This window comes from Coturnix japonica, unplaced genomic scaffold, assembly GCF_001577835.2.
Source record: "Coturnix japonica isolate 7356 unplaced genomic scaffold, Coturnix japonica 2.1 chrUnrandom339, whole genome shotgun sequence".
Classification (NCBI taxonomy): domain Eukaryota; kingdom Metazoa; phylum Chordata; class Aves; order Galliformes; family Phasianidae; genus Coturnix; species Coturnix japonica.
This window is the reverse complement of record NW_015439867.1, coordinates 32116-46064: the sequence shown is the minus strand read 5'-3', so window position 1 is coordinate 46064 and position 13949 is coordinate 32116. Positions and strand designations below refer to the sequence as shown.

Here is a 13949-nt window from a genome sequence, read left to right as displayed (position 1 = left end):
CCCAAAGCTGGGGGGACCGCTTTAAAACCCAAAGCTGGGGGGGGACGACAACCATTCCGAAGCTCATCTCGTTAGGCTTTAACCCCAAACTGGGGGGAAAAACCATTCCGATCTCATCTCATTTGGGCTTTACAACCACAAGCTGGGGGGGACAAACCATTCCGATCTCATCTCGTCGGGCTTTAAGCCCATAGATGGGGGGGGGACCTTCCTGACTTCATTTTGCCTTCGGGGCTGTTAAACTCCTCCAAATTGTTGGGGGGGACCATTGCCAGAGCTCATCTCTTCTGGCATTTAAGCCGATTCGCGTTGCTTTCACACCACCGGCTCTATTCTGCGCGCCGGCGGAGCTCTGGCAAACAAAGGCTTGAAGAGCGCCTTTGTTTTATTCCCATCATATTTCCCCTTCTCCCCCATCCCCTCTGCCCGTCCTCTCCCGCCAGCCGGGAGGCCGCAGCGCTGAGTCCCGTAAGCCGATAGATTGCGGGTTATGGTTCCCTCGCTGGAGGGAGGGAGGGAGGGAGCAATGCTTTCCGACCCGGTTCGGTTCAAGCAAACTGCGGGAAGGAGAGATGGATTTCTGCCCCCTATCGCCGATGGAAACGCATGTAAATCACTTCCATGACTGGAGAGCGTTTTCGTATTCCGTAGCAGTAGTGCACGTTTGCATGCATTGTGCCATGCCGCTTCCAGCTGCGTGTTTAAATTAATGCACTTTTCAACTCAAAGCCTCCAATTCTGATTCATGCCGAGTGTTTTCTGCCTGGGACCACGTTTTCCCGACCGGAGCCCTTTTGCCAGTGTGGTGAAGAGCCTCCATTGTCTTCATTTCTAACTCCCAGGCTGAAATTAACGGATGCAATGCCGTATAGTTCAACACTAATAGGTGACAGAGCGAACTCAATCCGGGCTGCCCCATCCAAATCTCGCTCCTATAGCCCCCATTGCGGTTGTGGGGCAGCTCTGGGTTCTGCCCCCCGCCTCCCAAGAGGGCAATATTTTCATCTCTCTGATCTCTCCTGCTTGATCCCATTGCTTGCAAAGGGCAGGAGCCTGGGGATTCCTTATAGGACAAAGTGAAGGGGATGTTTCTCCTAGAACACATCCACCTGAATTTTAGGGCATATTTGGTGTCTGCAGTGATCTCACACTGGATGCATGCTCTTGAGTGCGGTATATTGGACTTTCCTCTCGACCCCCCCTTTTGCCACAATCAGCATGGGATGCGGTAACGATTGTCCTGTCCTCCATCCTGAGAACCGAGGGGTTGCGATGAATGGCATAATTTAGTTGTTGTGCATTCCCATGTGTGCGGTGTAGTCGTTCAGTAGGGAGCCTTAAACAAGGAGCTTCGGTGCCCATGTTCTCTGCACATCAATGGGAGAGAAATCAGCAATTCTTCAGGCCTGCTAGATAACAGACCACCATGATCCCCCATTAGGAGGGGGGAACTTCAGAGCAGTGCCCACAATGAGCCCAAATGGATCAAATGGGTCACCCACATGTTGTTTGTTGGGTGTTGCAGCCCTTTGGAACTGGAACAGTTTGACTTCAACCCAATGCGTGTCGGTGGCATAAGACCAGCAAGGTGTTGTCCCTATATTGGGATGAGAACATGGGGACTCAACTCAATGCGGTTGGTTGGTAAGGCAGAAAGGTGCTGTCCTTCTATATTGGATGGAAATGGGACTCAACCTCAATGCTTGACCTGGTTCGGCAAGACAGAAGGGTGATGTCCTTCTATAATTGGATGGAAAATGGACTCAACTCAATGCTTGGACTGTTGGCAACGACCAGAAGGGTGATGTCCTTCTATATTGGGAAGGAAAAAAATGGGACTCAACTCAATGCTGACTGGTTGGCAAGACAGAAGTGTGATGTCTTCTATATTGGAATGGAACAATGGGGGCTCACCTCAAGCTTGACTGATGGTCAAGACCACGGATGCTGCCTTTGCAATGGAATGGAACAGTTTGACTCAACCCAATCGCACATGTAGGTTCGCAAGATAGAATGGATGCTTGCCTTCAATACTGGATGGAACATGGGACTCAACTCAATGTTGCATTTGCTAGAAGGCTGGACAGTGTTTGCCCTTTTGAGAAAGCAGTTGAAAAGCTCATCTGTTCCTTGGGAAAGAATCTGATGCTGGTGCAGGTCATGAGCTGGATGTCTCTGGTGGCGCCATGCCATAAATCCCTCACTGTGGTGCAATGAGAGGACCCACAGAGGGACATCTATCAACATGACCCAAATCAACTGAGTTAAAGTGGATTAACCCAGAGACACATTAAACCATTTCTGGATGTTATCCAGTGATTAGAGTTGGTTTTAATGCTCTCGAGCTTAATCGAAGCTAAACGATAAGGCTGCTGCCTTTGGAACGAGCAGCTCCACGGCGTGGAGTTGGGATGCTGTGATTTACATCTGTACTCAATCCACACCTCTGGGTTTGCATATATATGTCACCAGGGAGAAGAGCTGGAGGGAATGCCGGGATAAAGAATTAACAGCTCCGCCGGCATCGGCCGCTCCAAGTGTCATCTGCAACCTGATTGTGGCCTCCCAAGCGAGGCCACAATCCAGCTAGGGATGTGAGTAGAGGATGATGTGTAAGGAGAGGGATGGTGGTGAGAGATGGGCGGTTCATCCTCATGGATAGGATGGGGGTGAAAAATGGGGGTCATCCTCATGCATGAGGGGAAGATGGGGGTATCCATGGATGGAGGAAGATGGGGGTTCATCCTCATGGATAGGGATGGGGGTGAGAAGATGGCGGGGTTTCCGTCCTCATGGATAGGAATGGGTGAGAGATGGGCGGTTCATCCTCAGGATAGGAGGTAGAGGGGCTCCCTGGATAGATGGGCGTGGGTGAGTCATCCTCATCGGATAGGATGGGTGAGAGATGGGGGTCATCCTCGATGGATAGCGATGGGGTGAGAGATGGGGTTCATCCTCATGGATGGGATGGGGGTATGTAAAATGGGGGTTCATCCTCAGGAGAGGGATGGGGAGTGTAAGATGGGGGATTCACCCTCAAGGATAGGGCTTGGGTGAGAGATGGGGATCATCTCTTCAAGGATAGGGATGGGGGTTGTAAAAATGGGGGTTCATCCTCAAGGAGATGGATGGGGGTGTGTAAGATGGGGGTTCATCTTCATGGTGCGGATATGTTGGACCATCGGAGAGCCAGTCCTTGGGTGGGGGTCAGATAAAATGCAACGTCCATGGATTTGGGGTTCTTTGTAATCCCAGGATGGGGTTTTCCGAGAAAGCTGGGTCGGGATGGGAAAAGAGTCTGAAAGCATTTATAGGAATGCTTATCTGAATCCATCTCCACCAAGCAAAGTGAGGCCCTGGGAAGCAGCTGCGGCTGGGAACCTGCCTCTATTTCAATCCCTTGCCCGCGGTCCGTCAGGCACAAAGCAGCGGGCTCCGCAGCGCAGTTCTCCCTCCCCACCGATTCCCATAAGAGAGAGATCCTCCGCACCAGACCCCCCGAATCCCTCTGCTTTGCCTCCAAGAGCGCCAAGGACCCGAACATCACCACGGGGTCACCGATTATCCTGGAGCAGGAAGGAGGTGAGGAGACGGTTTTTGTCCACCCGTCTTTCTTGCAGCAATGGGAGGGATGGAAGGGAGCCTCCCAATCCCCTGGATATGACTATCTATGTCGGCCATACGGCTGGAATCAGCTCCATTGACCCATCGAAACAGGGAAATGCCTCGCTGGGGCTTGAGGAGGTTTCTGTCTTCTCCTTATAATCACAGGGAAGAAAAGCAGGTCCTTCCCCTCCCATAATCTTAGTTGCTGAGCTGCGCCACGCTGGCTGGCTGCCTCTCTCTTCTGCTCCTATAAGGGATGACATGGGGAAGGAAGAAGGGAGTTCCTGCCTGCTGTGGCCAGCTCTGGGCTCCTGCGCGGGTGCTAAGCACACACCTTAGATTGCTGTTGCAAATGTTGCCACGCTTAGTTGAGCCCAGGCTATTAAAAATCCTCAAGGTTTGGCTTTCAACTTCTGTGCCTTGATATTCGGGAGGATTCTATGGGAGAAATAGTATCTTCTATGGGGTGAATGGGACTTTGTCTCCCCACTCGGATGATGCCGACCGCTGATAAACACCAAAACACAGGCCCTCGATATGGGGGATATGATTGTTTTGTTACCCACAGAGCTCATTTAGCATCTGTAACCCCGATGCGACCATCCAGTGGAAAACAACCGCCTATCAACCCCATCTCACCCCTTGCTAGTGATGGAGGTGACGGCCTCCATTTCCCATCAGCTTCTATGCACGTTTGGCTTCCGATCCATACCCACCATTAGGACTGAAAGGAGGCAGTAACGTGGAATACTGGAGATGGGGATATGGGGCTGGGCCACGCTCCCTCTCCCCCAATCTTCTTTTAATAGGGCGCAAATACCTCCAGCTCCGTTCACGTCTCCTTTCATTAGTGAATGGGCACCTATTGAAGGATCTCGAGCAGAGGGAGATTCAAGTGGTTCTAATCGCAACTGCTCTCAGTAACATTATGATCCCTGAGAAAACATTTTTTATGAAGGCAAGTGTAGTGTTCTGAGAATGCTCAGATGATCTCTTAGTGTCCATCATGTTTTATCCAAGTGGGCTCTTCACAGAATGATATGAGTTGAATGTAGATCCAAGTTCTCTTTGTTTAATGACTGAAGTGTGTTAATTATCACCCCTTCACTAAACCTTGCACTTAAAACAGGACGGTCTGTTCTCTCCATGATAAGTTTCATCCATCATATCATGAACCATTTTCCGGGAAAGCCCCAATGGGGAAACCAAAAGGTTCTATCAAAGCTCTGGGTTGGGTGTTTTCCCCATAGAAATAAGACCATTCCTTGGCTAAAGGGCCAAAATCACCTCCTCCTTTAGCGGGGTCGGGTGCTGCACCAAGTGGGACACCATTGGGTTGAAATGGTGAGAAGGTTTGAGAACCTTCAAGCCAAGCCAATGGAGGACACATGAGGCTTCTCCATCCACTGTTAAATCCTTCTTTTATAACACATCCCCAGCATGAAACTGAGGGCTTCCCTCTCATTATACCCCAGCCATGAAACCCATCCGTTTCTCAACATTATACTCTCCTTGCTGGACTTGGGAAGCCACACATCGCATCGCACATCAATTCCATTCAATCCCTTCCATTCCCTTTTGCACCACGAAGCTCAGAGTTGTCTTCTCCCCCCCCTTGGAGCCGCCCCTTGGTGATCCATTGCCAACTGACTTTGTGTTCTCCTTGCGATATATCTTCTTGTGCTCGAGACGGCACAGCATGTAAATACATGCCCAGCTGTCCTGATTGATTCATGCTTTGGTATCTGAATCGGCTTGTGGCTCCTTGGGGCATAAATCTCCTCTGGGTAATCCACCTGAATTGCTCTTTGTTGTGCGTCGCGGTCGGATGAGGAACTGCTCTTGCGGGGGGCTGCTGACGCAGTGTTTTCCATTTGCTGTGAGATGGGTCTCAAGTGGGAGGGATTTGGGTAGGGGCAGCTCTGGAAGTCTTATGGGGGGGGGTGGGGGGAGAGACAGAATAAAGTGCTTTGGGACTTGATGTGTTATGAATCACAAATCTCATTGTCCCACCCCAGTAGGGAGGAGGAAAGGGGGCAGATTAGCCTGTGGATGAATGTCTACTTGCCCTACAGCACACAGAGTCATTTGGCTCAGCAGATGATGAGGTCCCCCTGACTGGGGTCCTACAAAGCCAGCAAAACCCAATGGGCCCAGAGCCATCTCACCTCAATGTGACCATCTCAGAGCCAAAAGGGATCCTCTGGGCTCACACAATGGCATGGGAGCACCTCAAGGGTGTACTGGGATCCCCCCATGTGGGCACGGAACCCGGTCTTGGCCAACAGTGGTCCCCAAGGTTCATATGGTTCAATGGGAACGCCTCTAAGATGGTGTGGGACATCCTCATATGGGTCTTGGCCAACAGTGGTCCTCAAGGCTCACATGGTTCAATGGGAACGCCTCTAAAGTGTTGTGGGACATCCTCATATGGGTCTTGGCCAACAGTGATCCCTAAGGCTCATATGGTTCAATGGGAACGCCTCTAAGATGGTGTGGGACATCCTCATATGGGTCTTGGCCAACAGTGGTCCTCAAGGCTCATATGGTTCAATGGGAATGCCTCTAAAGAGTTGTGGGACATCCTCATATGGGTCTTGGCTAACACTGGTCCTCAAGGCTCACATGGTTCAATGGGAACGCCTCTAAAGTGTTGTGGGACATCCTCATATGGGCATGGAACCTGGTATTGGCCAACAGTGGTCCCCAAGGCTCATATGGTTCAATGGGAACACCTCTAAAGTGTTGTGGGACATCCTCATATGGGTCTTGGCTAACAGCGGTCCTCAAGGCTCATATGATGCCATGGGAACACCTCTGGGATGCAGTGGGGCATCTTCATGTGGCCATGGAAAACCCAGTTGTGGCCCAACAGTGTTCCTCCAGGCCTACACCATGGGAGCATATGGGATATATACTGGGAACATCCTCATGTGGGCATGAAGATGCTCAGGGTCAGTTGTAGTCAATGTCTCCAACCTGGAACACAGAGAGAAGAGGCCAAATCCTGCCCAAAGCCACCACCTTCTCCATCCATCCAGCTCCAGAAACACTCTGATATGGGGCACTCCGCATCCCAGAGCTCTCCCTATAACCACCCATAGAACCATGATGCAAAGCCTCAATGGGGCTCACAACCGGATGGGGCTGAACTCAGGGCAGTAAAAAGGGGTTATTTAGGGGGATCCTGGATGGATAAAAGGGAACACAGCACTCATAGAATCCCAAGACAAGCGAGATTCACACTGCATAAAAGACAGGAGACGATCACACAGCACAAAGCCCTCAATGTCTTCCATTATATCCACAGAACTCAAAGACATGGAGAGAGCATTGAGAATCCTCCGGCTTAATAATAACAGAAGTAAAAAGTTGTTAATCAAGCACGTGACCCTATAAAATAAAGGGAATAATTGAAAAGATATCTAATTTATCTATTGAATGCCTCCAACGCTCCCTTTATCACCGAGATGGACAGGATATAATTGGTGCGGTGAAAGCCATCAATCTTAGGAAGTGGGCTTTCTGTACAAGATACAACTATTACTGTCATATTATGACACCATAATATCAAGATCAATGACATTTTAAACACACTCCAGTTATGGGCAATTGGTGACAATAAAAACAGTGACAAATTGATGAAACAAGAGCCAAATGATCCGGCGTCTAAAATAAACCATAAATAATCTTCTTAAATATATATCTATATATATATATACCCACCAAACTCGCTGTGGTCGGGGGGTGATTCCTTCCACCCCAAGCCTCCAATGGGCCACAATTATCTTGAAGGGGAATCTTCCCCTTCTTGATTTAGGGCTCGTTCCCATGCGGTTTAATAACGTTATCGTTAGCATAATTGTTGCCATAAAATGGAAGGTTATGGCTTCCAAGGGCTGAAGAGCCAACGCGACATAAACAGTAACACGACTTGAAGATCTTATGGCATCGGGATGGTTTTATTCCCTCGGGGCTTCCATGGGGCCTTAAATATAAGTAAGGATAACAGCAGTTGTGTCTGTAGGGCGCCCTGGTTGGATTCAGCCCCGTTATGAGGACAGCGCTTGGGTTTTATATGTTGAAAAGGGGGAATGGGGGGTTGAAATCCTATAGATCCATTCTGCTTCTGAAACCCAATGGAGTCCAACACAGGGAGGCTGGAAAAGATGTCCAAGACCAACGTTACAACCCCAACCCACCCCCACCATGTTCACTCATCAGATCAAGGAGTCATTAAGGTCGGAAAAGACCTCCAAGACCAACATTACAACCACAACCCACCCCCACCATGTTCATTCATCAGATCAAGGAGTCATTAAGGTTGTAAAAGACCTCCAAGACCAACAATCCAACCCATTCTCAACATACCTACTCGTCAAACCATGGACTCATTATGGTTAGATAAGGCCACAGAGATCACTGGGTCCAACCCCAACCCATTCCCACCACGCTCACTCATAGACTCATTGGGTCATAAAGGTTGGAAGAGACTCCCAAAACCAACACTACGACCCCAACCCACCCCCACCATGTTCATTCATCAGATCAAGGAGTCATTAAGGCCAAAGACCAACAATCCAACCCATTCTCAACATACCTACTCATCAAACCATGGACTCATTATGGTTAGATAAGACTATAGAGATCACTGGGTCCAACCCCAACCCATTCCCAACCACGCTCACTCATAGACTCATTGGGTCATAAAGGTTGGAAGAGACTCCCAAGACCAACATTACGACCCCAACCCACCCCCACCATGCTCATTCATCAGATCAAGGAGTCATTAAGGCCAAAGACCAACAATCCAACCCATTCTCAACATACCTACTCGTCAAACCATGGACTCATTATGGTTAGATAAGACCACAAAGATCACTGGGTCCAACCCCAACCCATTCCCACCACGCTCACTCATAGACTCATTGGGTCATAAAGGTTGGCAAAGACCTCCAAGACCAACAATCCAACCCATTCTCAACATACCTACTCATCAAACCATAGACCCGTTATGGTTAGATAAGACCACAGAGATCACTGGGTCCAACCCCAACCCATTCCCACCACGCTCACTCATAGACTCATCGGGTCATAAAGGTTGGAAGAGACTCCCAAGACCAACATTACAACCCCAACCCACTCCCACAGTGTTCATTCATCAGATCAAGGAGTCATTAAGATCAGATAAGACCTCCAAGAGCAACAATCCAACCCCAACCCATTCCCACCGTTCTCACTCATAGACTCATTGGGTCATAAAGGTTGGGAAAGACCTCCAAGACCAACAGTCCAACCCCAAAACTGCTTGGTTCTGCCTCAGAATCGCTCCTCCTTCCCTATATTTGATAATAACCCCAAAACTGACATTGCAAGGCAGTGGAAAATGGCTCAGAAATGGAAACCATTCCCAACCCCAGCCCAGACTCAGGCTCTGTGTGGATTCCTTTGGGATGAATCTATGCCAGAACCATCCTGGCCTTTGTTGCCAACCCCATGTGGTCCTCGGCCTCATTTTGAGGCGAATTATCCCAAAAATGGCTGCAGGGATTCAGTAGGGAGCCTTGGGGTGGGGGGTGATGGAAAATCCCACCTTGGGACCCTCTGCTATGAGGTGATGGGGAACTTTGTGCTTTGGGGGAAAATACTCCTAAACTGGGGGTTAAGGTGTCCTACTGATGGGGGTGGGATCAGCAGGGGGGGTGGGAGGCCCCAACTCAGCAATATCAATGGGGAAGGGGAACATCAGTGCATACCTGGGGGTACAAAGACTATCCTTGGGGTCAGATCTGATGCCATGTGGGGCACAAACCCATCCCTGGGGGTCAGACCTGATGCTATTAGGGGCACAAACCCACCCCTGGGGGTCAGACCTGATGCTATTAGGAGCACAAACCCACCCCTATGTGTCAGACCTGGTGCCATGTGGGGCACAAACCCACCCCTATGTGTCAGACCTGATGCTATTAGGGGCACAAACCCACCCCTATGTGTCAGACCTGGTGCCATGTGGGGCACAAACCCACTCCTGGGGGTCAGATCTGATGCCATGTGGGGCACAAACCCACCCCTGGGTGTCAGATCTGATGCCATTAGGGGCACAAACCCACCCCTATGTGTCAGACCTGGTGCCATGTGGGGCACAAACCCACCCCTGGGGGTCAGACCTGGTGCCATGTGGGGCACAAAACCACCCCTATGCTGTCCAGACCTGGTGGCCATGTGGGCACAAAACCCATCCTGGGGGTCAGACCTGATGCTATTCAGGGACACAGACCCACCATCTCGAGGGGGGGTCAAGACTGGTTGCGCACATGTGGAGTGCACAAACCCCATCCGCAAGTCTGTCAGACCACTGGCGTGCGTTAATTAAGGATAAGGCAGGCTTACAAGGTCGCTCTAACCCGCTTTGAGTGATGTCCAGGAATCTGAGTGGACCATAGCTGGGCCTGAGAACAACCACGATAGACACCTAACTGTGCTACAGATCGTGGTGGCAAGATGTTTGGGGCAGCAAACGCACCCCTATGTGCAGACCCTGAGGTCACATGTTGGGGCACACACCCACACCCGTATCAGTGATCAGACCTGGTGGCATGCTGGTCACAAACCCACCCCATGTGTCTAAGACCTGGTGCCTATGTGGGGCACAAACCCCACCCCTGGGGTGTAGAACCTGTGCTATTTAGGAGGCACAAAACCCAACCTACGTGTCAGACCTGCCTATGTGGGGCAACAAACCCACCCCTGGGGCGTCCAGACGTGTGGCCATCGGTGGTGGCACGACCCCATCAGCACAAACCCATCACCTAAGGAGCAGCTTGAAGCTGCAGCAGAATTAAACACCAGGAGATGGAGAGCGGAGGCATCTCAGCGCTGGCATCACTCAAACCCACGCTGCTAACGAAGCAGCTCTAATAGTGAAATATGGGCCCCGTTTAAGGGGAAGCCAACCCGTCTCCCTGCAAGAAAACAGAAAATAAATACACGGGAAATAATAATAACAACAACTTGCAGCTTGATCTAAAAGATACGCCGGGTAAATACATTAATAGGAGGTAATTGAAAAAAAGCTGCTGGGTAATCTTTAAGCAATGATGGAGTTAAGGCATGGGGCTGGCGGTGGATCAGCACATCCCAGCCCTGGTGTTTTATGGGGTTGGGTCGGAGCAGAGGTGTCATATTTAGATATCTCATTATGTTCCGAGATGCTCCAGCAGCTCCCCCCCCCCCCCAACGAGCGACACGTGGGGCTGAACAAAAAGGGGAATTGGAGCCATAAAAGAGAGAGAGGACAAGGTATCGCTGGATGGAAGAGATAAAGATGTTCCCTCTCCTCATGCTGATATTAATAGGGCAGGAGGCTCCTCTGCTCCTGGGCACGGATGAGGAGGCTGCAATGGGGTTTGGTTTAATGCTGCTTTGCGATTTGCTTTGCAGCCAACCATGCAGCTCCAAGCTCTCCTTGCTCAGCATCACAAATCCCATCCTTGGGGGGTGAGAATGGGGGTCCTGAGCTCCCATTGTGGGGGGGTGTGGGGACCCCAGTGTGCTGTGCTCCCATTGCATTGGGACCCCATTGCATGGGGATGTGGGGACCCCATGGCGCTGTGCTCCTTAGTATGGGGGTGTGGGGTCTCTGTAGTGCTGGGCTCCTTTGTATGGGGATGTGGGGACCCCACAGCACTGTGGTCCTTTTGCATTGGGATCCCATGGTGCTGTGCCCCCATTGCATGGGGATATGGGGACCCCATGGAGCTGTGCTCCTTCGAGCAGGGTTGTGGGGTCCCTATAGTTCTGGGCTCCTTTGTATGGGGATGTGGGGACCCCATGGTGCTGTGCTCCTTAGTATGGGGGTGTAGGGTCTCTATAGTGCTGGGGTCCTATGTATGGGGACACCTGTGCTTCCATTGCATTGGGACCCCACTGCATGGGGATGTGGGGACCCCATGGTGCTGTGCTCCTTTTGCATTGGGACCCCATGGAGCTGTGCCCCCATTGCATGCAGATATGGGGACCCCATGGTACTGTGCTACTTTGAGCAGGGCTGTGGGGTCCCTATAGTGCTGGGCTCCTTTGTATGGGGATGTGGAGACCCCATGGTGCTGTGCTCCTTTTGCATTGGGACTCCATGGTGCTGTGCCCCCTTTGCATGGGGATGTGGGGTCCCCACTGTGCTGTGCCCCCATTGCATGCAGATATGGGGACCCCATGGTACTGCGCTACTTTGAGCAGGGCTGTGGGGTCCCTATAGTGCTGTGCTCCTTAGTATGGGGATGTGGGGACCCCACATTGCTGTGATCCTTTGTATGGGGATGAGGGGACCCTATGGTGCTGTGCTCCCATTGCATTGGGACCCCATTGCATGGGGATGTGGGGACCCCATGGTGCTATGCTCCTTAGTATGGGGGTGTATGGTCTCTATAGTGTTGGGGTCCTATGTATGGGGATGAAGGGACCCCATGGTGCTGTGCTCCTTAGTATGGGGGTGTGGGGTCTCTGTAGTGCTGGGGTCCTATGTATGGGGATGTGGGGACCCCATGGGTGCTGTGCTCCCTTTGCATTGGGATCCCACAGTGCTGTGCCCCCATTGCATTGGGACCCCAAAGAACCCCAGGGCTTCTTTATAAGGCTCCTGCAGACGGATGGGCAGCCTGGGGCTGTAAATACACCCATCCACAGCCCTAAGCCTTCAAAAAGGGGTTTCTTCCCATTGGGTTTTGGGTGGATTTCCCCCCAATTTAGACCAGCTTGAGCCCCCAAATGAGCAGCAATGAAATACCATGCCCTGGTTTGCATGGATGGCTGATTAGAGCTGAGCTGGGAGCCCAAAGAGCCTCTTTTCCTTCTTTGAAGACACCCCGAAGAGATTCTCATCTCTAGGAACCCATTATTCCCTTTGATGAGCCTGAGCTTTAATTAACCTTAGGGTCCAGCACCCCGCTACTGTTATCCTATGGCTGGTGGACCTTCCTATGCAAGAATACAAGGCTTCAGGGATATGAGGGGGGGGGGGGTCCCTAAGAACCACCTAATGGGGGGGGCACAGAGATCCAAATGGGGACACAGGGACCCCAATGGGGACACAGAGACCCAAATAGGGACACAGAGACCCAATGGGGGCACAGAGACCCCTATGGGGCACAGAGACCCCCCTATGGGGCATAGGGACCCCTATGGGACACAGAGACCCCTATGGGGCACAGAGACCCCAATGGGGACCCACAGAACCCAATGGGGACCCACAGGACCCAATGGGGACCCACAGAACCCAATGGGGACACTGAGTCCCAAATGGGGGCACAGAGACCTGAATGGGGGCACAGGGACCCCAATGGACACAGAGACCCCAATGGGCACAGAGACCTGAATGGGAGCACAGAGACCCGAACAGGGACACAGAGACCTGAATAGGGACAATGAGACCCCAATGGGGACAATGAGACCCTAATGGGGACAATGAGACCCCAATGGGGACAATGAGACCCCAATGGGGGCACAGAGACCCCAATGGGGCACAGAGACCCCTATGGGGCACAGGGACCCCTATGGGGCACAGAGACCCCAATAGGGACACAGACACACAAATGGGGGCACAGAGACCCGAATGGGAACACAGAGACCCAATGGGGACACAGAGACCCAAATAGGGACACAGAGACCCCAATGGGGACACAGAGACCTCAGTGGGGGCACAGAGACCCAATGGGGACACAGAGAACACAATGGGGACACAGAGACCCCAATAGGGGCACAGAGACCCCAATGAGGGCACAGAGACCTGAATGGGGGCACAGAGACCCCAATGGGGGCACAGAGACCCCTATGGGGCATAGGGACCCCTATGGGGCACATAGACCCCTATGGGGCACAGGGACCCCTATGGGGCACAGAGACCCTATGGGGCACAGGGACCCCTTTAAACCCCCTCCCTTCCTATTCCCCCCCCTATTGGGATCATTAGACCCTGAGATTTCCCTCTGTCGGGCAGCCCCAGACGATTCCCTGCCCCACCGGCCGCCCTTTGAGACTCCAAACAAATAAATAAAGCCAAGAGAGAAAGGCTGAAGTGACAGATCACCCCATAGGGAGCCCAGGCTGAGCTCAGGAGCACAAAGGAGATATTCTCCCCCCTGTGCCAAATGCATGACGGCCCCTTGCAACCAATCCTTGTGTAAATAGCAGCAATTTATGGGGCGCTTTGCTCCCCCGTAGCCCCCACGGATGGAGGAGAGAAGGGCAGAACGAGTCCCTGCATCCTCTGAACTCCAAGCAGGGCTCGGGGTGAAGCAGAGTTTGCGGTGGCTTTGCATAGAGTGGGAATAAATAGAGGTGGGGGGGGG

At 51.8% G+C, this 13949-nt stretch overlaps 1 protein-coding gene across 1 annotated transcript in view; it reads right to left on the bottom strand.

Moving 5' to 3' along the window:
• Positions 1-6561: 6561 nt before the first annotated feature.
• Positions 6562-13949, bottom strand: part of SMUG1 (single-strand-selective monofunctional uracil-DNA glycosylase 1) — a 24467-nt gene continuing 17079 nt past the window's right edge. Inside the window, exon 3 of the mRNA XM_015850342.2 lies at positions 6562-6585. Within this exon, the coding sequence (XP_015705828.1) occupies positions 6562-6585 (24 nt within the window). The remainder of the gene's footprint in view (positions 6586-13949) is intronic.